At 50.7% G+C, this 26,869-nt stretch overlaps 1 protein-coding gene across 6 annotated transcripts; it reads right to left on the reverse strand.

Annotated features, from left to right (window-relative positions):
• Positions 1-870: 870 nt before the first annotated feature.
• On the reverse strand, positions 871-25,499 carry FAM3D (FAM3 metabolism regulating signaling molecule D). 6 transcript variants are annotated; one of them, XM_024109922.3, is made up of 11 exons: positions 25,133-25,260; positions 24,317-24,449; positions 14,078-14,144; positions 12,354-12,461; positions 11,597-11,617; positions 10,430-10,553; positions 9,879-9,937; positions 7,755-7,805; positions 3,913-3,997; positions 2,389-2,515; positions 871-1,329 (listed from the first exon to the last, which is right to left on the reverse strand). In XM_024109922.3, exons 3-11 carry the CDS (start codon positions 14,088-14,090, stop codon positions 1,240-1,242), a joined length of 678 nt encoding a protein of 225 aa, XP_023965690.1. In that variant the 5' UTR covers positions 14,091-14,144; positions 24,317-24,449; positions 25,133-25,260; the 3' UTR covers positions 871-1,239. The 6 variants fall into 6 exon arrangements, with proteins under 6 accessions (XP_023965690.1, XP_023965692.1, XP_023965689.1 ...); XM_024109924.3 differs by lacking the exon at positions 24,317-24,449 and adding an exon at positions 19,111-19,214 and having other exon boundaries at positions 14,078-14,147; positions 25,133-25,230; XM_024109921.3 differs by lacking the exon at positions 24,317-24,449 and adding an exon at positions 19,111-19,214 and having other exon boundaries at positions 25,133-25,152.
• Between the last annotated feature and the right edge of the window lie 1,370 nt (positions 25,500-26,869).

Raw genomic sequence — 26,869 nt, forward strand, 5'->3', positions numbered from 1 at the left:
ACACATGCTCAGACGATCCCAGCAGGTGATCCAGCCCCATGCTTCAGAGAAAGGCGAAACCCACCCCCCACGGTCCCTGCCAAACTGAGCTGGGGGGAAATTCCTTCCTGACCACAGATCTGGGGATCAGTCTGACCCTGCACGTGTGAGCCAGACTCACCAGCCAGGCAGCCAAGAAAGAGGATTTTCTGGACCACGTGAGCACTGGTGAACCCTGTTCGGTGTCCTCACTCTGGCTGTGCCCCATCCCTGATGCTTCAGAGGAAGGTGAGAAAAAAAAATCTCAGAACACATCAGTCCAACTGTTCACTGGGCAGAAAGATCCCTTCCTGACCACTGCAGGTGACCGGCTGTAGCCCTGAAGCATGAGATTTGATTACAGTTATTCTCATAATGCAGAACTGCAAGCGTTATGAGCACGCTGAGGGCAGTGCAGAGCTTCCTGGCCTCCCCGTGGCCCATGAAGGAAGGGAACAAACAGGGGGAGTCATAGGATTCCCACATTCCAAGGCCACCATGATATCCAGCCCCCCCACCCGCAAATGCTTTCAAATTTCTCCTAGAAGCTGGGTTAAAGTGTATACTTAAAAAAGAGATCAAAACTTGTCTCAAAGACTCCAAGTGACAGCGAGTGCACCACCTCCCCAGCAAGCTGTTCCAATGTTTAATCCCCCTCCTTGCTAGGAAATGGCATCTTATTTCAAGGTTGAATTGATCTAACTTCGACTTCCAGCCACTAGATTTTGTTCTGCCTTTGTCAGCAAGGCTGAAAAGCCCCCTGGTCTCCGATCTCTTTTCTTGGAAACAACGTGGGAGGATTTAAACTGTTAAAATCACTTTTAGCAACTCAAGAAGCAGAAGCTGAAGCAATTTCTTCCCAAGTGGTGGTGTGCACTTATTGTTTTGAGACAGACAGGAAAATGAAATGCCTGATATTGACATTACTGCCTTCACCTCAACATGTGCCTTATTAATGTAATAGAGCAGCAGGCTGAAAGCGTAGACATTTGCTATGGCTTCAGAGCCGGTGTAGTACCATCGCCTACAGGTTTTTAAAGCAGCATTCAGACACTGGTGTAAGTTGGTTGGGGATTTGAAAACAGCCAGTTGGCTGGTGCTGTCATGGAGCTGGGATCAGTCCATATGCCGGATTCAGTCGGGAATGCCTTCTGCCAGCCAAACAGGAACGTATTGTTAAATAAGGCTCGATGCGGACGTTGTTCTGACTTCAGCGCACTGCTAATCCATCTTCTTTGGGACGCAGCCCTCCATTTCCAGGACTTCAGGCCAGCCGTCATATTTGTTTTTTGCCGCTTCATTTTTTAAGTGCTTTGGAGGAGGGAAAAAGAAATAAAGCAGAGGGGTTTGGCATGGCAGAAGGGAATGTCAGATTTACAAGACGACAGATAATCAGTATAATGTGGGTATAATGTCATCTCCCCTACATGCATTGTCAGCATGGCTTGGAACATGGATGTTCAGCCCTGCAGCACAGAGCTCTACCACTTGAGCTAAAGGAGAAGCTCCATTAGCTGGTAGCGGTAGTAGGCTGTTGTCCTTTAGTGGCCCTGCCATTTAGTTAGTGAATTGTATATGCAAGATGAAGGGTACATTTTCAGCAGACAGCGCAGAGAACTGCTCCTAGTGTAGAAAGTTCAGGTGCTGTCCATTCACCACGTAGGGTATAAAGATTATGCCATTACAGAATTATTAACCCAGTTCTGACTCTATACATTTTTGCCCACACATGTGAAAGCAGCACCAGTGTGTGCTGGAAGGAACAGCAGTGGCTCCCGGCTCCCGTCCGCCTGTGCAGACTGTATGTGCGGGAGCAGCACACAGCGGCGTGGAGAGGGGAATACAGAGGAGACAGTTGCGCCTTGGGGCACTCGGGACCGGTCTCTGCTCCTGCACAGCTCCGGTCACTGCAAGGCCCGGGCAGCGGCTTGCCAATCAGCGGCTTTGGCTACTGCTGGAATTAGGACAGAAGCATTTTGCCTCACACTTTCCCTATGGCCCTGGCTTCTCCAGTGCACGTGTGTGAACAGAGCCCCGCTGGCGTTCAGCCCTGCGCCTGGTCTCAGTGTGGGACACAGGAATTGGGCAGCAGAAGGGGACGTTTGAGTTCCGTTTGCACGCGAGGCCCGGTGGGTTCCCCCGTTCCGTGCGGCTGTGCAGCAGTGCAAGGGAAGGGAGTGCAAGCTCCCGCGTGTGCCACGTTCTCGCTGAACTACAGCCGGAGCCGGGCACTTTTTCAAAAGAATTTGTCCGAGTCAGACGAATACCAGCAGGAGACAGGGCAGCCTGAATGGTAGCAGCTCAGGCAGAAGTGGCCCGAATACGAACCAAGGCCACAGGCTTACTCTTGGGGGGGGGAGGGGAAAATACCTGTTCATAGGGGCTTTTATCCTTGAGCCCTTTCGCGCCTACGAAAGTCCAGTTGTCTCGGAAGGCCAGCTTGCTCGCATGGCTACTTCCCAGGTCGGTGAATAACGTCCGCGCTTCATCGGTCAGCCTAAGAAACAGGGAAAACGGGAGAGGTGGGCGGCAGCTCCCTCACCCTCTCCAGGGAAGCCCGCACTGCGCTGCGAGTCAGGGTCTGGATCAGTGCGACATGCTCATCAGCGTAGCGCGGAGCCTTCCCGTTGGGCATTAGACAACATGACGAACGTCTGTCACCTATTTGTTCCTTCACCGTCTCCTCCGGGGGAGAAGCGTGTGCAGGGGAGTGCTGGGTTTGGAGTTTTTAAAACCATTTCATTATAAGGTTTATAATGATTGGGTAATACACCTGTTATATGTTTGTTATAGACGGCAGGTCTTGCACTTGGGGCAGAAGGTGGGGAGGTTCGTGATGGTCCGTAGCTCCTGGGGGACTTCCTTGGACATTCAGTGCAGCTTTCTGAGCACGGGTGTAATGCGTAATGTGTTCTCCGCCTGACACATGGTGTGATGTGTTCTCCGCCTGACACATGGTGTGATATGTTCTCCACCTGACACATGGTGTAATGTGTTCTCTGCCTGACACATGGTGTGATGTGTTCTCCGCCTGACACATGGCGTGATGTGTTCTCCGCCTGACACATGGTGTGATGTGTTCTCCCCCGACACATGGTGTGATGTGTTCTCCGCCTGACACATGGCATAATGTGTTCTCTGCCTGACACATGGCGTGATGTGTTTCCCCCCTGACACATGGTGTGATGTGTTCTCCGCCTGACACATGGTGTAATGTGTTCTCCGCCTGACACATGGTGTGATGTGTTCTCTCCCTGACACATGGTGTGATGTGTTCTCCGCCTGGCACATGGTGTGATGTGTTCTCCCCCTGACACATGGTGTGATGTGTTCTCTCCCTGACACATGGTGTAATGTGTTCTCTGCCTGACACATGGTGTGATGTGTTCTCCCCCTGACACATGGTGTGATGTATTCTCCCCCTGACACATGATGTAATGTGTTCTCCCCCTGACACATGGCGTGATGTGTTCTCCCCCTGACACATGGTGTGATAGGTTCTCCGCCTGACACATGGCATGATGTGTTCTCCCCCTGACACATGGCGTGATGTGTTCTCCCCCTGACACATGGTGTGATGTGTTCTCCGCCTGGCACATGGCGTGATGTGTTCTCCCCCTGACACATGGTGTGATGTGTTCTCCCCCTGACACATGGTGACTGGCAAGCAGACAGCTGCATTCTGCATCATCTGATGCTTCTGAATGGTCTGAAGGGGTAGCTCCCTGTAGAGCACATTATCCTAATCCAGTTCTGATTGCAATGCGAGGACTGTCTGGATAGACTTGGGGTCTGATCCTGCTACCCGGAACCAAACGAGAGATTTGCCATTGACTCTGTGGGTGAAGGACTGGCCCTTGGAAATCAAACATCACCTCCTTGGATTGTACTTACTTTGTTGCTGGGTCATCGTAGGAGGCAACTATCACTATGGTGCCACTTTCGATGGCTTTCAGGAAGTCCAGTAGCAGCTTGATATCTGGTAAAGAAAAGAAAATCAACAGAGACATTCTGCTAACAGAACTGGTACCAGGGCCGCCCGGGAGAGGCGGGGGGGGGGGGGGGGGGAGCAAGTGGGGCAATTTGTATTCTATAGTATTGCAACTTATTTTTATGGAAGGGGCCCCCGAAATTGCTTTGCCCCAGGCCCCCTGAATCCTCTGGGCGGCCCTGCCTGGTACCCAGCCACAACCAGTTTCCCAACAGATGTTGTACAGGGATAGGGTGAAATTCACCCCAGCATAAGCACTGTACCCCCTACGGTCCTGGGAGAGCCCTCAGCGTGAATTGCAGAGGAGAATTTCACCCTGTTGTATCAACCAGGCAAGGTACGAACAAACTTAACAGGACTTTATTTTTACAGTGGAAACCTCTATACCAAGAAGCTGCTGCACCCTCTGTAACTCTCACTCAGTCTCTTCAACTCCTCCCCACTCTTTAAGAACATAAGAACATAAGAAAGGCCGTACCGGGTCAGACCAAAGGTCCATCTAGCCCAGTATCCTGTCTACTGATAGTGGCCAATGCCAGGTGCCCCAGAGGGAGTGGACCAACAGGCAATGATCAAGTGATCTCTCTCCTGCCATCCATCTCCATCCTCTGACATACGGAGGCTAGGGACACCATTCCTTACCCATCCTGGCTAATAGCCATTAATGGACTTAATCACCATGAATTTATCCAGTTCTCTTTTAAACGCTGTTATAGTCCTAGCCTTCACAACCTCCTCAGGTAAGGAGTTCCACAAGTTGACTGGGCGCTGCGTGAAGAACTTCCTTTTATTTGTTTTAAACCTGCTGCCTATTAATTTTATTTGGTGACCCCTAGTTCTTGTATTATGGGAATAAGTAAATAACTTTTCCTTATCCACTTTCTCCACATCACTCATGATTTTATATACCTCTGTCATATCCCCCCTTAGTCTCCTCTTTTCCAAGCTGAAGAGTCCTAGCCTCTTTAATCTCTCCTCATATGGGACCCGTTCCAAACCCCTAATCATTTTAGTTGCCCTTTTCTGAACCTTTTCTAATGCCAGTATATCATTTTTTAGATGAGGAGACCACATCTGTACGCAGTATTCGAGATGTGGGTGTACCATCGATTTATATAAGGGCAATAACATATTCTCAGTCTTATTCTCTATCCCCTTTTTAATGATCCCTAACATCCTGTTTGCTTTTTTGACCGCCTCTGCACACTGCGTGGACATCTTCAGAGAACTATCCACGATGACTCCAAGATCCTTCCTGTTTCCTGTCCTTTCAAACTCCCAACAGCCAGTGCTCCCAGTTCTAATAATCACGTGCAGCATCTAAACACCACACACCCATAGAGTACAACAGCATTTTCCAAGTCAGACTGAATTCGCAGCACATTGACGTTAAGAGAACAGACCTGTTTCAGACAATAGACAGCCATGTAACTTCCACACAATTACACTTGCCTGGCATAACATGCAGACAGGTTTCATTTAATCATGCTTTATGTTAGAAAAATATTGCACAGAGATCTTACTGCAATGTACCTGAAGTTGTTTGACTAGCTACTCGGATCCTGAGGTCCTGACCATATGGAAAGGCTATGGTTTTTGAAAGATGGTGTCTGAATTCCACTAATAATTTCCTTTTCAATTATTCTCCTTTGGGTTTCCCTTGTGAGCCAAAGCAGCCCATTTCTGTAAAGTATTATTTATAGTTTTCCTATCCAACCTGCTTTAAATCAAAGTTCATCAAACAGCATCATTTCGGCTAATTAATAAAATACTTCCTTGCTGCTCAATCAGCTAAAAGCGATTGGGCTAAACTCATTAGGATCAAAGACAACTGCCCCCCCTCACATACCCACTGGGCTGTTCCATGGAGTGGGTTAATGACTGGGCCTCAGACACACAACAACTGCGCACAGAATGTTCTGCCTTGAGGAAAACCAGCTGAAAATTAATTTCTCCACATTTCCGGGTAGGATCGGAGCAGGTGCCGAACGCCCCCTCAGCGCCTTTTCTCTTCAATGGGTTCGAAGACACTCAGCAATTTGCAGAAGGTCCCTTGCACTTTTCAGGATCGGGCCCTTTGCACCATGGTGCAGAGCTATTTTCTCCCACTACCCTGGCATGGAAAGCCGTCTTTGCCAGCAGAACCGATGGAAGCCGGCATCTATGGTTACTGTGGAATTCCGTTTCCCTAGCATGAGTCTGGTGTTAGCAATGGAAATTAAGATTAATGGCACATGGAACATGGAGGTGCATGTTTGAGACCCTAGTTAGCGACATCAAGTTGGTGCAGATTAGCTGGTCCCCTGTGAGTCCATTGCAACCATTACCGGTACCTACTCTGGTCACCTGAGATTCTTCAGTGTAAGGGTCTGTCTAGGGACCTCTCCGAAAACTGCAACGTCTTTAGCTCTTGAGCAGGATGGGTCTAATCCTGTACACTGCTGAGCACCCAGACGTCCAGGAGGGCTGAGGGGAGACACCGAGCCCTTACCCCCCGAGAGTGATAGGCATCCAATGCAGAAGGCCAGAAACAAGCCCGAACAGCCAGTTAAGCCCCTCTGAGTGGTGCCTGTCCCCAGGGCTGTCTCCCCGCACAGTGTGAATTGCCCTCGCAGAGCGTAAGTGACTTGTCCCTCTGTTATTTCCACATCGCTTTAAAATTAAACGTCCTCAGCTGGTGTAACCTGGTGCATCTCCACGGTTGTTAACATTCCTACGCTGATTGACACCAGCTGAGGGTCTGCCCCGCAGTGCCCACTCCTGCCCTCTGCTGGCTGCAATAGGGGAGTAGCGGTGTACCTGCATGCAGAATTTGGCGTCTCGGATACCGACAGGTGGAATAACCATGTTTGAAAGCAAATAGTGCGGTGGCAGTTAAGTGATTTCCCCCCATCGGACTGCAGGTTGGGGTCTCTGGCTGGAAGACACTGAGCAGTGACGTTCCTGACAGAACAGATCCTTTGGGATTCCGCCTACAACCTACGGATGAGCTTTCTTACCGCGCTAACAACACGGACTCTGCGCTTTGTGATCGGCCAACTGCTAGAGACATGTCTCAGAAGGGCTGGCATCTGGGCACTGCAGTGTCTACACGACACAAAACGTGGGCCCAGTCCTGTCCCGTTCACTCACAAGAGTCATCCCATTCAAACCAGCAGAATAATTCATGTGAGCAGAGCGAGGGGGGTTTCTATAGGGAGATAAAGACTGTTGTTTAAACATGCTTTTAGCTGGATGTGATTAATGCAGAAAGCGATTTAGCCTCCATACACTGAATCTGTAATTTACTCTGTGATAGGAGGGGAAGAAAACAGGCGACATAAACAAGATTGCCAAACCCCAGTGTTCACAAACCATGAGTCAGGTCTCATTGGTTTAATAATCATAAGGCTTTAAAAATAATAAAGTTGGATCTTTTTATGTGCTTTGTCTATCAAGACATCTGGGGGCACGTTTTCAAGCTTTTCTCCACAGCCATGAGGGCCAGAAATGTCCTTTTTAAAAAAAATAAATAAACCCCGAGAGTCTCACATAATAACATGATTCCAGGCATAGGGGCTTTAAGGAAAACACCAAAAGAAATAGCAAGAGTTGGCAGCACTGCTTAGGTCCACTTCATTTGACTAGTGAGTAAACACAGAGGAGAAGGTAGAAGGAGTTATCAATACTGCTCGCAATGCTCTGGATTTTACTATAATGTGAAGCACTGGTAGATGCTGAGTGTTTAGTGAAAGCAAAGCCCTACCTCCAGAATACATGTCGAAGAAGTCTGTTTTCATGAGCTGGCCGTTTGTTCCTAAAGGGGGCAAATGAAATAGAGCAATTACTTTCTATAACGTAAGCGTTGTGACAGAAATGCCTTGTTTAGTCCTGTTCAGCTCATGTATCCAGTGGACTATGTGCAGAATGGCTCCTTGATGCAATCCTGCACGTTGTAAAGGACACGCTGCCTATGACTGGAGCGATGGGATCAGCACAACCATCTAGTAGTCGGGAAAGGATCTAGTGCTGATGAGTGAGCGGAGCTGCTAAAATAAGTGACACCCGGCTGAATGGCCATCAGTTCATTTTAGGTCCCAGTCCAACAAAAGGGACCAACTAGAACAGATCCTTGTGCCACAGAGGAGGCTCAATGGGGCTCCAGAACGGTCTGAGCTGGGGGCACCGATTGCAGGACTGGGACCATAATGTGGAATGAAAACATGAAATCAGGCAATGGCAGCACCCCCGATCCGAGGGAGATGGCCCGAGCTGCCAAAGGGAGAAATGACAGCAGCAGAAGGAAAGCGGGGAGTGCTGATCTCACACAATTCTGTTAGGAAAAGCGCCGGGGGGATTGTCCCAGGCCTGCTTGAGCGATTCCTAGGAATTATTAAGTGCAAAATTCACAGCCCGCAGAGTCCGTCAATCTGCAGAGATGCTGCTAATAAATGACAGGGAAGGTTCTCAGTACACTGGAGGAATGCAAGGTTCCCTAAGACCAACCCCCTACGTTAAACCCTTGGCCTCCTCACTGGACCCACTTCTGCTCTGACACCCATGCGACCCCCTGACATGTGTGGGGCTAGGGGGACGTGTGGGCAGATTTTGACCATCTGTGGTGTCTGTAGCCAGGCTCGTGCTGTCTCCATCTCTGTCTTTATCACACCGCTGCCCACTCTCCCAGTCGGGCGGGAACTGAAGGCTCTTGGATAGTCTAACCACCCTGGCAGAGTAACAGTGATGCCCCCGGGGTCTCTCTTTCTACCTGAGACGTTCTCCGATAATCGGCCTTTTGTCAGATTGACTTCAAGATGCCGAGCTGAGCTCCCATTGGGGGGGATGGCAGCCGGAGCTGGGCCCTTTCCCTGAAATGCTGACCGGAGAATTCAGTTCTCGGGTTGAGGACTGCCAGTTAGTGCAGAGACAAAGCTACGGTGCCTTTTATTGTCTGCCCCAGTGGCTTATGCCCCAGCTCCTGCTACATGGGCTCCTAAGGGGGTGCCGTCTTATGTCCAGCAGTAGGAGAGACTCAAGGCAAACCTACTGATACCTGAGCGCTTCCATTAACTCTGCCAGGGCGCTGCTCTCTTAGCCTGCTATCCTCCCCGCTGGGGAGCCGCCTGGTTAAAGCTCTGTGCTTTTAGTGGGGTTGTTATTTATGTGGGAGATCTGAACCTCCCAGCCGTGTTCTCATTGCCAGTCTCTTTCTGGAGACTGGCAGGACGAGGGAGTTGGCTCTGTTCAGTGCCCAGCCAGCAGGGTGGGTCTGCGTTTCTGGGGCTCGTGCCAAATTTGACATCGCGCCAGTGATTTTGCCCACTCTGGGAAACTCAGCAGGGGGTGGTGGGACTAACAGGGAGAGTCCAAAGAAAAGCTACATGGCCAGGGAGGTTTACTCCAGGAATCAATATGTTTTTGGTCAGCAGCCAGTAAGGGGCCAAACCCTGAGGTCCCTGCCCCAGCAAGACTAGATGAAAACGGAGTGAACGCTGTTCAACAGGAGTTTGCCTGACGAAGGACTTCTGGAGTGGGCCCAATAGAGTGTTACTTAAGGCTCTGCCATGCAAGCGCCAGATCTGCGGCTGGTGTGAGCTGAAGTCATTGGGCCTGGGCTGACCTCCACTAGCTGGGATAGTTGCTGGGCAAGCCTTAGTTAATTAAATAGGTAACTAGCTATAAACCTAGAGCCCCAGGAGTCATTACTGATCTCACGGATACAATCATTTCCCTCCCATTGCCGCAGTCACTCATGGAGATAAGTAGCTGCTCAAATGCATCGAAATGGCCGGCGCTTGCAGCCCTGCGGTCGGCGATCTTCCCACTGCAGTCGGTGCGGAACAGGGCACCCTGTGTACAAAGGGGAATGATTCCCACTCTGAGAACTCACCGTTTACTAGTGCGATGTTTAACCCTCTGCCAACGTTGTTCTTCACGCCACTCATGAGACTGGAAATAAAGCACAGAGAATCAAATGGCAAGTAGCATCCTGCTAGCAATGTCCGTCCAAAGGGACGAGTCCCACATGGCCATTCGAAAAGGGCATCTACGGGGTTCGTTTTAGGCCAGCTGCAATAGTCATGAACATAGCAGCAGGGAGGCCTATTGTCAAAGGATTTTCAACCTGATTTATACCTATGCCTGTCACCATTGTTACCCAGCAGTTTTTTCTTCCCCTGTTCTGTGAGCAGGTGCTTTTCCCTGCTGGTTCCCAAGCACAGCCCACCTACTGTGTAGGGTCCAAACTTGTCCTTTGCCTGAGTCTGCCTTTATCAAGCAAAGAAATTAACAACATAACAAAGAGCGGCTGAATCCCTCTCCCCAGGCTTGGCTGCTGCTAAAGTTCCTCCCTCAAGGCTGCTCAGCCCACCCCCCCAAGTCCTCTCCCAAGAGAGTCCCTCCTACCTCCAGTGTAATATGGCCTTTTGGTTCAGTACTTACATCGTATTTTCAAAGCACATAGAAGGCCCAACAACATTGGCTGCTCCACTCGAGATTTTAAATGCAAAAGTGTTTTCGGGACAACTTTTGTGATTACCACACTTGTTTTGCAGGGGCTGGGTCTCTGAAGGGAATGAAGAGCAGACTGTAAATTGTACGGCCTTGCACAGGCAGCCTTTGGACATTTCTTAACATAGGTAATCTGGCGAGGGTTTGAAATACATGGGCCAAATCCTGAGGGGACTGACTCAGTTTCTCTAGGCACCAGAGGGCGTTTGTATCTAACCTGAGCAGAGATTTCAGAGTTTGGGGCACTGGGTGAAATCATCCTTGCACAGTTGTAGGAGGGGGGGCATCCCCGTGGCAGAGCACCACTCGAGTTTATTGTTCTGATATTGGCATGCAACTCGTTTGGGCAGAAAAGGGTGTCTGAAATAACTGCAGCATCTCTAAGGAAAGAGACGGGCTGGGGTAAGCTCCAGTAGCCAGTGAAATGGAGGTCGCTGAGGAAAAGGCTCGTTTAGCTGAGTCCTTTTGACGGTTTAACGTGGGATCGGTGTATCTGGAGGGGGTGGATCAGGCAGGCCCTGGTGCAGGCTTGTATGATGCTTGTTCAGAGTGAATCGTTTGTAATCGTTAGCAGAGGGCAGCGTCCAGAAGGGGTTTGCTTCCCTCCCCCAGCGGCTGTCTCAACAGGCAGGCGAGTCACAGACACGGCATGTCCGTCGAGCAGAGGCTGTTGCTATCACTGCGATTGTCATGAGCTGTCGTGCAGGGGCACCTGGGACCATTCTGAGCATCTCTAGTCTAACTTCCGGCATCGCATGGGCCAGACAACCTCGCCCAGGGATTCCCGCGTCCAGCCCAGCACTTCGGTGTGAACTAGAGCGCAAAGACACCCAGCCTGGAGTTAGCGCGTGTGGGACGGCTCGCCTAGGAGGGGGGCACTTGACAGCAATAAGGGGGGCAGAACTGGGGCCTTGGTGTGAATCTTTGGCAACAAGTCAGGCCCCGGGTTTGAACTCCTGGTCCCACTGGAGTCACCGGAGAAACTCCCAGGCACTTCAGCGGGGCAGGATTTCACCCCTTGCTTTGCCTCCCTCGTTCTGCCAGCACTTCTCAGAGCTCCGTGCGGCTGCCATGAGAACGGCACCCTCGTATACTCACTGGGCAGGTCGGGATCGGAACCTGGGGAGACACAAACAGCAGCGTTACACCTCTGAAACCCTCCGCCCCTTTGCCGAGCCGAAAGAGGGATTGGGCAGCAAAGGAAGCCATTGGAGGAGGAAGGCGGGGGTCTGGCTAAACAAAGCCCAACCCAGAGTTCTGGATTAACGGGGCCGGCTGTGGAGACCCACTTCATAGAAATACGTCCATGAGTGTAAATGAGAAAAGATGAGAATAACTGACCGGATGCCCTGGACGCAGAGCCAGTGAGGGCAGGGGCAAACATCTGTGCCCCAAGCCGGAATGTCTACACTGCTCTTTATAGCCCTGCAGTGCCAGCCCCGCAAGCCCCAATCAGTTGACCCAGGCTCTGAGACTTGCTGTCACGGGTCTTTTCCTGCTGGGCGGACGTGCCCTATGTGCCACTCCCATGGCCCATGGCCCCGCTGTGGGCATTACATGACGCAGAGTTGGAGGACTCGGTGCAGGTGATCTAGGTGGGCAAGCAGAGTGGCGAGCCCGCTGTCCACACAGACCCACTGCAGAGATGGATGCAAGATCTTACAAGGCAAATCATGCGCCCCGAGTAAATGGGCTCCGTGGAGGGGACGGGGGGCAGAATACCCTGTCCAGCCAGAGGCAGGACCACGGTGGCTGATAGGATCAGTATCGCTACAGATCCCATGGAGTCCCCTATTTCCTCAAAGCCTCCGACGTATTCCAGATTGGCCCCAGCTGTCCTGCTAAATCACCGTACCCAGCCAGCTCCGCAGACTGACGACCTTCCAGCCGGTGTTGAAATACGTCTGTACAAAGAGCCAGGCGGTGCCCAGCGAAAACAGCACGGTCGCTATCCGGATCAGCCCTGCAATGGGAGCAGAGAATAGCGCGGTAAGTCGCAGCGCTCTGGAGAGGGGAGCAGCACAGCCACCCACCAGGGCCAGGGGGAGCTCATTTCCCGCTGCTTCCGGGGACCACGGGTCACTCTCCGAGAAGGAAGCGAGTCCCTGGTAGAATTCTCCTCCGACCTTTGGCGAAGTAAAACGTGACTCTCTTTCTTTAGTTTCCCGAGAGCCCCCCCCGCAGTCAGAGCCAGGGGGGCAGACCCCTGCCCCCATGCAGAGCCCCTTTGATGTGGCCCTGCACTGCTGCAGACATCCACCCCCATGGAGCCGGGGCCCAAGTTGGGGTTAGGTAGGCCACAGCATTGGGGGTTAGGTAGGCCACCAGCACCGATGTTTGGCTGTGCCTGCCCCTCCACGTCCCCGGCCCTAGAGCACGGTGCTACAGAGGGCTGGCCAAGCAGCGTTCACCAGCCAGTCCCCATGCAGCCGCAGAGGGAGAAGGCAAGAGAAGAGACAAGCAATACCCCCGACAGCTAAGTGGGGAGAAGAGCAGATACTGCCAAATCCCCTACGGAGGAGGGGCAGGAAGGCGGGGAAGGGAGTTCTGCTCATCCCCCCTGAGGTGAAGGGATGGGGGGGCTGTAAAGGTGGGGTGCTCTGGCAACAGCAATGTCACGATATGTGGGTTCTACTTAGCTATGAGCCCGAACCACAACGTCTAGAGCCAACCCTCTCCAGAGCTCGGGGGTGTTCAGAGCTCAGGGCACGGCCCTCACAAGCTCCAGTGGGTTTGCTTAATGGGGCCTGCATGTAGCAAGAGATCGAGTGGTGAATGCACGAGACTGGGAGTCACGTTCTGCCACTGGCCCACTGTGCGACTCTGGGCAAGCCTGTGCCTCAGTTTCCCCATTCTTACATACAAATAATATGTGCCTCATGGGGCTTAGCCCGTGTTACTGGGGCTGGGTTCAGTTCACTGGGTGGAGCTGCTGGTCTGTGCTATGAGGAGGTCAGTCTAGATCATCATAATGTCTCTTCTGGCCTTAAAAATCTTTGGCTCTATTAATGCATGTTTCTATAGTGCTTTGAGGTCCGTGGGCGAAAGATGCTACATAACTGCAAAGCATCACCCACGTTCTTCTCTGTCTTAGAGTAAACCTGAGGCGTTCAAAAGCCACGTAAATCCAAGTCCTGCTTGAGTTCCCAGAGCTGGGAGGCTCCTGACCACCGCCACTAGTGACTAGCTCTCATTGAACAGCTGTTCAGATCAATCTGACTGGGGTTTGGTTTTAAAGCAATGGTCAGTGGAGCACAATGCGCTTTCCCTGCCTTGGAAACATGATTGCAGAAAACATTGATATTGCATGTGAATGGTGCTTCTGGAACCAAGAACCTCTCCACAGTCACCTCTTCCCCAGTCTGGAGGATTTCATTGGAGAAAGGACAATAGACTGAACTCTATAAAAGTTATTAAAAACAAGGCTGCACACTTATTGACATGTAGATCCTTTTAGCCCCCTCCGGCTGAATACGGTCATGTAGAGTCTTCCTGCGAAGGAGAAACAGGCCCAACGAATAGGAACAAAGAGCATTTTTAATAATCATTATAACAGACAAATATTCTCTGGCCTCTTACCTGTCAACCTCATTGTAGCGCTCAGGGACAGCGGAATCTGGGCGCTAATCAAAGCTCACAGCTCAACCTGCTGAAACAGAAAAAGTATCTGAAAATGTAACTGTCCTCCAGAGCAATAGATGAGTGTTAGATTAAAGATCTTAATTGCTACGGTAACGCTACTGGAGTATTTTTGCAACAAGACGTCACACCAAAGCAGCATCCCATTATACATAGTTACACACAGACTTGATTCAGCTCTGATGGCTCTTCTGGAGCTATTACAAGTCATTTTTATAATGTTCAGAATTTTTATAATTTTGGGCTCAATTATATGAGACTAGCTTACACTGTTTGAAACTTGCTTCATTTTTCAGACCACCCCTGGCTACTTGCCACTTATTCTTTGAACCTGCCAGTAATGTTTTATGTTCTACTTCAGAATGGATCCATTTGTTTTCTATCTGTTGACGATTAGAATAAGAATAATGAGTTTTAAATTTACTTGAAAATTGTATAGCACAGTCTTTATTACAGAATATTTCAAATCACCGTTTTGTTGCATTTCATAGCTGGATAATGCAAAGTGCATTTCTAATCCTAAGGAGTGCTAACCACCAGGTGGGGACATGGCAAGATTTGGCCTTGACAGCTTAGGGAAAGTTTATTGTCACAAATCAATACCATCAAAGAAACCACAATATTTGAATAACTGAAAACCGTAACAAGCAAATATTACATACTCATGTAGCTCTCCATTCTTTGCATCACATATTCGATACTTTTTTTTTGGCTACCCACCAAATGGGGCCTATACCTATAAGAAGTTATTAAAGTTCATTAGGATCATTTCTACTGTAAATAAAGACACAGAACCAAATTCGATTCTTACTTGCCCTGGGGTGACACCAGAAGTCTGCCAAGTACTTTGGATTTGCAGTGGAGTGACTAAGATCAGTGTTTGTCCCCGACGATGAGATTATATAGCCTTACTGAAACACAAGTCCCATTGGCTTTTCTGGGAGTTTTGCCTACGTAGGGATTGAGCATGGTCTATCTGTCTACTCCTATAAGCCTTCACTACCATTCTCTTTGAGCACCTTCAGTCCCCAATGAATGGGATTGTCTGGCCTGTCTATTCCAAAGCTAACCCCTTATCAGTGGTAAAAGGAAGCCTGAAAGGGGCCATTTACCTCCTGTGCTGCCGCCTATCCCCATCCTGCTGCTTCTGATCTGACACACACAATGCAGGTGACTGTGGAGGATGGATCCCTCACCTCAATTCCTGCTTTACCACTTGTGGTTGCTCTGGAGCTGGGAGGCTAATTTTAACTGCTTGACACATGCCCCCAGCTCTGCTTTGGTCAGCCTTAAAGGAGCAAATGCTACTTTTGTGAACTCTCCCTTGGAAAATGTCATACCCGAGCTGTGGTAGGTTCCGTGTCTCCTGTCTGACGGGCACATAATGACCGCTGCTGCCAGGCTGGGGGGGAAGGAGAGTGCGTTTCTTTTTTATGTAAAGAGGGAAGAAAAAAGATCCTTCCCTCGAGTCGCTCCCTTTTCTCCACTGACCCGCCCATAACCTGATTGACAGGTCATGTAATCACTGGGCCAAAGAGTTAATGGCAAACCGGATCTTTCATTTCCTGCTCAGACTCGGACAATGGTTCCATAGTTGCGCAAGGGCTGAGCGTTACCTCAGTCCTCAGGCTGGTACTGCAAGTGTTTCCAACCCCCCAAAGTGGGTGTGGAGGGGCCTGGCCTGGCCCCTCTCTCTGCACCCCACAGAGGGGCATGCATGCCCCGAGTGCAAGCCAGTGAGCGCCCAGAGACGCTGTGGTTCCTTGAAGCTCGTTGCCTGTCTGGCCTCCACTGCCCACCTCCCAACGTGGCTCTGTGCCTACAAGGCGCCGTCCAGTCCTCAGAGCATGTATGAAATGATTTTGCTTGCATCCCAACGTGCTTTTTTAAGAGCTGGTGGTGCCTCCCAGAAACCAGCCTGTTCAGGACTCCACCCCCAGGGCCTTTGGCAAAGATCTAGAGATAGGTCCTTTAAGGGCCAAAGCTTCATTCCTGCAGGAGATCAGTGGGGGGCTGGAGTGCCCCACCAATGCACAATCGGATCCCAGAGAAGGAACTTCCGTATTGCCCAGGGAGAGTGGAGATGAGCTGGAGGGAAAGAGAAGCCCTGCCTTCTTGGCCCAGCTATGAGCCCAGAGCCCCCGGCCAGCCGAGTGCCTTACCCACAAGACCTTGCCTTTAGGATGGGCAAGTTCTTATATTCTTAGCAAATTATTGCCCCTTCTGCCCACTCTGTCCCTCCCCAAGTCTCTGCTAAGCCAAAGGGTTTCAACCCAGTTACAAGGCTGTATTGGTTTTACTTTTACTTGATGCGACTATTGAAGCATGCCAAGGAAGAGTTAATGACACTGTGCTTACCAGCCCAAACCATGATGTGGGACAAAAGATTGGCCTTTTTGTTAGCTGCATTTTCAAGGAGCTCCAACGCTCGCTCTGTGTGTGGTTGCCTCACATCTAGGTTTATTATTAACATGATAAATATTTGTTAAGCAATGTATTGGCAGTTAGCAGCACCGTGGGGCTTTCTGATCCCAGAAGCCCTTATTTACAAGAGATAATATTCTGGAAGTTAATTTACTCCAGTGAAATATTGTTCATGCTCCAGCCACTGGCCTTGACTATATGAATCAAGGAAAATAGGGGTCAAAGTCACAATTTTTTTCTTTTCAGCCAGTATCGAGGTTTCAGGTGTTTCTCTGGATTGGCGTTAATGTCGGAGACACATTTCTCTCTACAGCTTCAACCTTCAAGGAAAGAAAAAGGAGGAAATTCCATCCTGACTTGTTTTACTGGAGTCCTGTTATAATGGGAGAAACCAAGAAACTGGAGAACTGCCCCCATAGATCCATCTCTGATTCCCAGTAATCGCTAGACAATGGAAACTGAAGAGACTTTGCCAGATTTTAGCTGGCTGCCTATTCTTAGCATGTCCACAGGATGAGCCGTTAGCTGAGGTCCAGCCATTTAGGACCATTTACGATCATCTAGTTCAGCGGCTCTCAAACGTCATTGCACTGCGACCACCTTCGGACAACAAAATACTGCACAACCCCAGGAGGGCGGACCGAAGCGTGAGCCTGCCTGAGCCCTGCCACCCCGGGCCGGGGGACTGAAGCCGAAGACCGAGCTCTGTTACCCCAGGAGGTGTGGGCCCCAGCAAGTCTAATGCCAGCCCTGGCGACCCCATTAAAATGGGGTCGTGACTAACAGTTTGAGAACCGCTGATGCAGAACCTCCGGCATCTCACAGGTAGCAAAACTGCAGCCAGTGCTTCCGTGTGCTTGACTAGAGCACAGAGATGTCTGAACTGGATGCTGGAGAATTTGGAACAGAAAGACAAAGCTCAACAATTCCTTGGGTTCCCTGGCTGGAACTGCTGGTCCCTGACCAAAGGCTGGTAGTTTGGTCAGATTGCTGAAAGCCTGAAACAAACCTCTCAGCCTGTCTTCTGCACCGCTGTTAACGTCAGCACACTTTCACCCAGCTAATTATCCGGGATCTCGAGCTCCAAGGGCCAAGGCTTAACCTCACGAATAGTCCTGCTTTTCACCGGGAGCCGCACGGATTTCAAACGCACCCAGGAGCTGGCTGGGTCAAGCCCTTTTGGCGAAGCCTAGGGTACTTGCCAATGGACAGCTCTAAGGATCTCAGTGGCAACCACTGCATGTGCCGGGGAGTTACCAGTCTAGGCAGCCAGACCGGCCCCTCTCCAGAATGGCTCCGTTCGTGGGAGCCCTCCTGCTCGGTCTGCCAGTGGTGATAAACTGGCGCACGAGATCAGAACCAGGCCCGCACTGCAGCTGCCAGCCACAGCCAGGCCCGGAAGAGGAAATGGGGGTTATGGGGCCGAAGCGTCAGCCCGAGCTGTCCAGCTCCTTCTCTTCTGTCTTGGAGCCTCAATCCATTGCTCTGGCACTTGGCCCAGCTGTCTGCAGTTCACTGGGCAGGCAGCTCTTTGCCGAGGGAGCCAATGGACACAGAGTACTCTCCTCCTCACAGTCCCCTGCATGGCAGTCTCAGGCCCGGCGCGGCACAGAGGCTGTTTATCAGCCAGCCAAACGAGGTCCCTGGCAAGCGCATCCTCATGCTGTAGCTGGTGTGCCTGGGGCAAAGGCAAGAGAAAGGAGGAGACATGCAGCCTCCGCCTTCGTGTGGCACCAACACGCACCGTGCAGGTCCCAGGCACGCAGGAGAATGAGACCGATCCAGTGTCCCAGGAATAGCACCTAGGCCTGGAGACTGCTACGGGCACCATGAACGGTCAGACCTGCTCTGCAAGGCCTACGCCGCTTTCAGTCTCTGGCTTGCAGCTCCTCGCTCTCCCCCCGACTCCAATTCATCCGTGTCTGGAAACACAACGTGTGCTTCCTCCACCCTCAGCCTTTCTGAGCTCTGGGCTCCCACCCTGCCCAGCCCATGACTGTGTCACCAGAACTCTGTGTCTACAAGGAGGAGCATGAAGCCAGGGAGTCAGATGGGGTTGGGGGCAGATGGCTCCACCCTCCCAGGGCACTGCCAGATTTTGGGCCACGCAGCCTTTTCTGGGACAATGTGGGGGAGGGGGTTCTCCGTGAGGGGAGATTTCCTCTCCCTGCTGTGAGTATTGCCAGAAGCCAGGCTGCTGCTGGCACCACTAACATAAAACAGGGGATGGAGCCCTGAAAATCCACGTGCTTGTTTTCACACCAATATCCTTAGCAATGAAAGAAACCAGGAAAGGGAGGTGCAGAAAATATAAGGACGTAGGATGGAAGGGACCTTCTGGGCCATCAAGTTCAATTCCCTGCTGTCACGGGCAACCTCGTCCTTTCATCTTCTTCGTAAAATGATCAAGCTCCATCTTCCAATGAATTAGGAGTTTGGCCAGGGGCAGGAGTGTTTCCAAGGTGGCTTTTCCCCCCCACGTTTCCCCTTCGCACTGGCAGTGGCTTCACACCCAACACAACCCCATTCTAACTGGCCCCAAATCCTACCTTAACAGGAGACGAACCACGCCCAGGAAAACAATTGCTTCCTCCCCTTGGCCAGCTGTTATCCCTCACGCAAGGTGTATTCATCTCTACTCTTGTTGATTTTGCTGCCAGGTTTGCAGAGAGACAAACGGCATATAAGCCAATAAGTAATACATCTTTCAGCAAATCATTTACTTGTCTGTGCCCTTTGTCTCTGATGTAACCCCAAATGAAACTCATTGGCTCAAATCTGCCCCTGGTGAAATCCCTGGCACATCACTGCAATATCCCAGGGACCATTTCATCCCACTATTGCTATGATGCTCCCTTTTAATTGTATGGATTGATTTTGGAAGATCCACTGAAATGCAATGGAAGAGGAAGCAACTAGCCAGAGAGAGAGAAGAAAGGAAGAAGTTGTGGAAGATGGTGGGGGTGGGGGTGTGAAATGTACAGATTGTTTGGCTAAGCAATTAAAAACCTTTCCCAGAACAAATCGATTTCTTAATAAACATTATCCAGGCAACACTTTTCCTCCTTTACAGGACTCCTGGCAGACACTGACGTTAAAGGAAACTACCTGTTAGAATAGATCTTGGATCTTTCCAAGATATTGTTTGCAGCAGTCAGTCCTTTGGAAGAGAAATGTCATGAAATGTGCATATTCTTAGAGAGGGGTTCAGAGAGTCGGCACTTTCCAGTTTATGAACGTTCACATTCTCCTCTCAATAGTGGAGAAAAACTCAGGTTAGCGTCCCAAGGAAAACACCACTTTCTCTTCTTTCCTTTTCATTTCGCTGCTGCACTTTTCTCTCTCTCCTGGCAGGCTGATGACCTCAGCTCAGCAACCCGGCTTTAGATACACGCTCACACCCACGCTCATGGCATTAGACATTTCTAGCTACTGAGCGGACTGAAACATGGAAGACAAGGATTTTCCCTTCAAAGAAATCAAAAGAAAAGTAGCACAGACAGAAGACAGACCCAAATCCTGAATTGTCTCTCACATTCACTGTGCAGCTCCTCACCTGGTGTAAATCAGCAATGCTCCATTGATTTTAATGCAGCCGGGCCAATTTCCCCCTGCTGAGGATCCGACACCGGGCCTTCTAGCTGAACAGATAGATGCCATTTGCTTTGAAACGATCATTGTTATGCTCAGAGCGTTTGCCAAATGTATTTGTTTTTGACGTCAGAAATACCTGGCAGTTCAGAGACGCAGGCAGGTGAGTGAGCCTGTGTTCATGCCTTAATTGTGTAGTAAAGAGGAGGCAGCCTCCCCTCCAGCGTCAGCACCACTGCTCTCTGGGAGGATGTTCAGGGTGGTCAGTTTAAACCTTTTTCCTTCTTGCAAGTCAAGGAGGGGGGATGCAATCTTGCTTGGCAGAAGTGTGGAAATCCCTGGCTGACAAATGGGTCTCTAAGGAGACTTCCTGGCCCAATCAATCCCAGGCTCCTCTGAGTTGCAGAATGCCGAGGAGGTTCAATACTGACATTTGTATGGCAAAACCGAACCAAATGCATCGAAACTAATTTGATAAGAGGGCTGGGGCTGGATTGTTTTATAATGACAGGGAACAAATGTATTTTTACCTGTGATAAGGGTGGGGGCTAATGTGATTAGCTGGGCTAGTCCATAGGCAAATGCTACCTGCTAGATGGCTTTTTTAAAATATATATATTGTTCAGCTCATAAAGATGTTTGGCCAAAGGCTTACGAGATGTGAGTCATTTGAAGAATTTACAGCGGTGGGAGGTAAATAGTTACTCAGTGAACAGTGTCAGGGTTGAAGGCCCAGGTCGGAGCCAAGCAGCTAGATTCACAGCTGGTGTAAGTCAGCACAGCTCTAGCGGAAGTCAATGGAGCAGGGCCCGCCCGCTCCGGCTGAGCGTCTGGCCCAGAGCTGGGAAAGGGTCTGGAAGCCAAACAAGTGTAGCCCACTGCACTCTCTGTGGCTTGCCTGGAGTCAGGGGCAGGCAGTGTGAAGGCTCCTGGAGGTGGCAAGGGCGAAGGCTCAGAGGCCACCAGGGTCCACACCACAGCGATGATGGCCTGGCTCCGGCCCTGCACACAGCACAGCGGAGTTTTAGGTTGGCCTTGCCCCTCTCTTAGTTGTTGTGGGCTGGTCCTGAAAGGGGAGACTGATGAGTGAGGGAATTCCTGCCCCTCTAGAGCAGGGCCTGGGTACTAACGTGCCCCAGAAGATGCAGGTGCCTCTGGTGAATTTGGGGCCCGAACTGCTGTGGGGCAGCCCTGTTAACCAGAGCTATTCTAAATACGCCTCTTCCCAGGAACTCGCCTGGATGGGCTTGGTCCCAGCCCCGTCTCACCTGGTTTAGCACCCTGCTCACCCTGGTGCCCGCTGTGCTGGAGAACTGCTCACAGGGAGACTCGCGCTGGACAATGCATCTGGGACCCACTGATCCCTATGGGGTGATGGGGCCATTGAGGAAATGGGGCTCTCTGCTCTGGGTCCAGTTGCTCCTTCTTGCTGTTCCTCTCCTACCCTGATGGGGCTGGTCAGCTGGTTCAGTGAAGAAGGGGTCGGCAGGCAGGGCCTAGGAGGATCGCCTGCAAGTGACAGGACTCAACAGAAGGTCCGCCATGTCCCACTAGACAGCTATCCCCAGCTCAATGCACTGGGCTAGACCTTGACTTCCACTGACTCCAGCTGGAGCTACGCGATTCCCAGCGGCTGAGAATGTGGCTATTGTCTTCTCCTTGATTTTCAGCCTTTGGTCCAGTTTCAGTGCCCATCACGGAGCCAAGACCCAAACCACCATGAACGCAGCCTCACCGTGCGTTTCATCAAGCCCTGCAGCGGGGCCTGGAGGTAAATTAAAGCTACGTCAGTCCCTCCAGGAGCTCAACGGGATTCACAAAAAGACCGGACAGTACTATGGATACCAAGCATACCCAGAATTAGAACGGTACGTGCTAAAAAACCCTCCCGCGTCAGGGATCAGACATGAAACCTGACGCTCCAGGCATAAGCCAGCCACTAATTACTGGGGCTTGGGAGGGAATTTTCCCTGGCAGCAGATTTCTCCCGGAGCTGTCTGCTGCAGGGTTCTTGCACCTTCCTGTGAAACAGCTGGTGCTGGCCACCATCAGAGACCAGCTACTGGCCTAAGTGACCCTTGGCTCTGACCCAATCTGGCAGCTGCTGTGTTCCTATGGCGCCCCGCACCCACCCTCCAAGACCTGCCCTAAGTTGATCAGGCTTGGGGCTAAAGCAAGAGGCAGGTCAATTGGAAGAACCTGTTCTACTGCAATTCCTCAGCACAGCCACCGATTTCTGCAGGCTGAGAAAACAAATATCAAAGAGCAACGAACACGGAGAGGAGGAAATGAAGAGGTGGGAAACCAAGGCAAACAGAGAGATAAAGGAGTCTGACGCACAGTGTTGGCACACTGCAGGTGGCTCTCACACCTACCCTGCCCTTTGTCTGGGCCAGGCGGTACACTGCTGACGTGACTGCACTGAGCTCTTGGACCAATGTGACAGGCAGCCGAGGGGCCAGGGTCGCTCTGGACAGCTGCAGATTCTCGAATGGCCATGAAGATTGCGAGTAAAGAGCAGCATACAGCAGGCTGGTGGTTACAAAGATGCAGGGCCAGACTGCTTCCCCCTCCCTGGCATCAGTTAGAGCAGACTCAGAGGTCCTCTCATTCATGCCCAGTTGCCTGAGGCCTCCAGGCTCAGACCAGCCAGAGAGCAGTGGCTTTGCAACCTGCTCTCCTCCCCTGTCGTGTAAGGGGCATGGGTGTGTGTGTGTGTGTGGGGAGGGGTTTGTCAGAGGGCGACTGTGCTATGTTTATGCTCCACTGTGCTGAGTCTAGAGATTCATCGATTCCCAGGCCACTGTGATCGTCTCCTCAGACCTCCTGCATCGCACAGGCCAGAGACCTGCGCCCCGTAAGCCCGAGAGCCGACCTGTTCAAAACATTCCCAATCCTGATTGAAACTTTGCCAGTGATGGAGAATCCACCACTACCCTGGGGAAATTGTTCCAGTGGTTAATTCCCGTCACTGTTAACAATGGACACCTTATTTCCAGTCTGAATTTCTCTAGCTTCACCTTCCAGCCCTTGGATCACGTGAGACCTTTCTCTGCAAGACTGAAGAGGCCATTGTAGATACACCTCTACCCTGATATAACGCGACCCGATATAACACGAATTCAGATATAACGCGGTAAAGCAGCGCTCCGGGGGGGGGCAGGGTTGCGCGCTCCGGCGGCTCAAAGCAAGTTCGATATAACGCGGTTTCACTTATAACGCAGTAAGATTTTTTGGCTCCCAAGGACAGCGTTATATCAGGATAGAGGTGTACTTGTAGACTGTGATCAAGTCACCTCTTAACCTTCTCTTCACTAAATAGACTGAGCTCCTTGAGTCTATCATTATAAGGCAGGTTTTCTAATCCTTTAATCATTCTTGTGGCTCTTCTTTGGACCCTGTCCAATTTCTCAACATCCTTCGTGAATTGTGGACACCAGAATTGGACAGAGTATTCCAACAGCGGCCGTAGCAGTGCCAAATACCGAGGTACAGTGACCTCTCTACTCCTTTTGAAGAGTCCCATGTTTATGCATCCAGGGATCACATAGCCCTTTGGCCCCTGCATTGCAAATGGCACTCATGTTCGGCTGATTATCCCTAAAGCTTTTTCACGGTCACTGCTTTCCCGGGTAGAATCCCGCACTGTGTAAGTACGGCCGCAGGCTTGGTGCCACTAAGGACCCAGAGTCAATGACTCAAGGAGCCCTAACTCTCAGCAGGGCCAAACCAGGAGCTGAAACTGGCTCCCAGATGTTCCTGCACACCTGGCTCAGCTGTGCACTGGTGGGGAGGAGAACCAAACCCAACAGACGATGTTGGCAGTCCTCGTTGTTAACAACAGCCCTGTTGAGAACTGCCTGCACCGGGGATGAATTTAAAATCAGCTAATGAAGATAATAAAATGTGTGGATACATCGGCCCCAAAGCCTCCCCTACAGCACATTGGAGTCAGATCAGCATTAAAGAGTCTGCGCTGAAGCTTGCACAGATCTACAGTTTACAGACCTATTTGCTTTATGTACAGCTATGATCAGCTCAGCTCTGGGTTTTTTGAACAAGAATATTAAAAGATTTCGCTTGTCGGACAGTGAAGAGTTCATTATTATCCAGCCTGTGAGAGCTAAACATGATCTGCACTAAACCTGATCATTACATGGGTACCTTGTCTTCTTCGACTCCTCCTGTTTCTCTTTGCCTGTTTCCTTGTCGTGTGCTGAAATTGTGAGCTGTCTGTTACATGTGTGTACAGCACGCAGTACTAGGAGGGCCTGACCCAGAAGGATCTCTTCAGGTGCTATCAAAAAACAACCGATCAATACTCAGCAATAACAACTGGCCCTTCGACTATTAGCCACAGCATTTGGCGCTGGTACTAAAAAAAGTCCTGTTTCTTTCAGAAATACATCTAGCAATATTCTGATATCGGTAAACGATAGACGTTTGGCACAGAACACACATCAGACAACAGGTTCTATCGCCAGTTCGTCAATGGACACGCAGAAACTGAAACTGCTCAGGGCTTTAAAACTAACTATTGCCATAAACAGTGTTGTACAAGTAACCCTGACTGGAAAATTTTCTTTTGGAAAAGCAGATACATAGAACTAAAGAAGGGTAAGAACAGAGAGAGGAGTAGAAAGAAGGAAACCTGGCCCCAGGTTACAGACTGTAAAAAGTACACCAGCTAATCCGATTTCTCTCTCAACTTCCCCATGTTATAAGAAAGGATAATAAATAAATATGTGTCCCAAATGGTTGCTATTAGCTGTGTTTTATTTTACACCCAGCTACTGAAATCACCCTTGCTTGAGCCAGATTTAATTGTAAAGAACATCTACAATGGTAACCAAAAGAAAGGACAAAAATCTATTATTTTAGTTATACTTAAAAAACCCTCTTTCCAGGCATTTCCAGGCATTTTTCCAGCCACACAAAGGTATCAGAGCTCTTTTGTGGACTGAATTCAAATGTACATACCAGGGAAACCGTCCGACAGGCCTCTTCACTCGGAAGGCTGCGTTCCAAATGGGGTATTGTCAGAGAGAGGACAGGACACCTTCTGACTAACGCTCGTAAGTCTAGTGATCCACTGGGTTGAGTCCATGGTATAGCCCAGCCCCTCTGTGAATCACTGCAAACACCTTCCGTGTGCATTGTGCTGCTGGTCTAGTAAAATGTTAAATCAACTACACACAGCTCAGCAGCTCAGAACAAACCACAAGAACAAGGAAGTCTGTGAGGTTATTCACATGGAAGCTCAGCTCTGCATTGATAAAAATATCCGTGTGCACATAAAGGGATCAGTCAGAATGATCTTGCTCAAACGTGGCTAATTCCTTTGTTTAGTTCATTTCCTCCTTTTGGCCTTTTATTCATACTTAGCTGGTCTCCACCCCATTTCTTTCTCAGCATATAAACACAGGAAGATGCAGGACCTATCCCAGAATCTCATGTGCCTCTTTACTGCTCAGTTTTAAAGTAATTCACATAGCAATTGCAACAGATGAGAGATATGAGCATGTACCTGCCAGTACATAAATATTACTACTGAAGTCATTGGGCTACTTGCCTAAGTAAAACTTTGCAGGGTCAGGCCCCAAATTACGGCAGAGAAATAAAGCAACATTTTCTCTGTGAGACGCTCCATGACTTTATAATGTAGTTGAACCACTGTTCAAGTGGGGGCTAAGTTACTGTGAGGGGGTGATCTAATTTACACCATCGTCCACCCTCGGAGCTTGGCCCCCCGTGCAGGGAGCACGTGTGGAGTTTGTTACATAGGAAATAAGACGTACCAGGGGAGCAAACAATGTCAAAGGAACGGCTGACACAACATTCAAGTCTGATGCAGTTGTTGGGGAAAAAAAACTGATCATCAAGGCCGCAAAATAAAAAGCACCTCAAAATACAACAGGCAAAATTACCAACCAGTTTTTTTTTTTTTTACTAATTTATAAGCATGATATTAGACTTGGAGCAAAAAGTCCCCCTGAATTAAGCACTGGAATAAAATTGCCCAGGGAGGTTGTGGAATCTCCAACACTGGAGATTTTTAAGAGCAGGTTAGACAAACACCTGTCAGGGATGGTCTAGATCAGAGGTGGGCAAACTACGGCTCCGGGCCACATCCAGCCCGCGGGACCCTCCTGCCCGGCCCCTGAGCTCCTGGCCCGGGAGGCTAGCCCCCAGCCCCTCCCCTGCTGTTCCCCCTCCCCCGCAGTCTCAGCTCCTCCTGCCGCTGGTGCAGTGCTCTGGGCAGCGGGGCTGTGAGCTCCTGGGGCAGCGCAGCTGCAGAGCTGGGGCCTGATCCGGTGCTCAGTGCTGCGTGGTGGCGTGGATGGCTCCAGCCAGGCTCCTGTCCTGGTGCTCTGGGCAGCGCGACTCTAGCGTCGCCAGCCACCAGTGCTCCAGGCAGCGCGGTAAGGGGGCAGGGAGCAGTGGGGGTTGGATAGATGGCAGGGGAGTTCGGGGTGGTGGTCAGGGGGTGGGGGTGTGGATAGGGGTTGGGGCGGTCAGAGGGTGGGGAACGGGGGGGGGGGGGGGTTGAATGGATGCAGGGGTCCTGGGGGGCAGTCAGGAAGGAGGGGGGGTTGGATGGGGCAGTGGGGGGCAGTCAGCAGGGGTTCTGGGAGCAATCAGGGAGAAGAGGTGGTTGGATGGGGAAGGGGGAGCAGTCAGGAAGGAGAGGGGGGGTTGGATGGGGTGGCAGGGGGA

Source organism: Chrysemys picta, chromosome 7 (assembly GCF_011386835.1).
Source record: "Chrysemys picta bellii isolate R12L10 chromosome 7, ASM1138683v2, whole genome shotgun sequence".
NCBI classification, from domain to species: Eukaryota; Metazoa; Chordata; order Testudines; family Emydidae; genus Chrysemys; species Chrysemys picta.

Coding starts and splice junctions, on each gene's coding strand:
- FAM3D (XM_005295941.4), bottom strand. Junction 7,806..9,878: donor AAACATCGCACTAGTAAACG/GTGAGTTCTCAG, acceptor TGCCCCCTTTAG/GAACAAACGGCCAGCTCATG. Junction 2,516..3,912: donor TACGATGACCCAGCAACAAA/GTAAGTACAATC, acceptor CCTGTTTCTTAG/GCTGACCGATGAAGCGCGGA.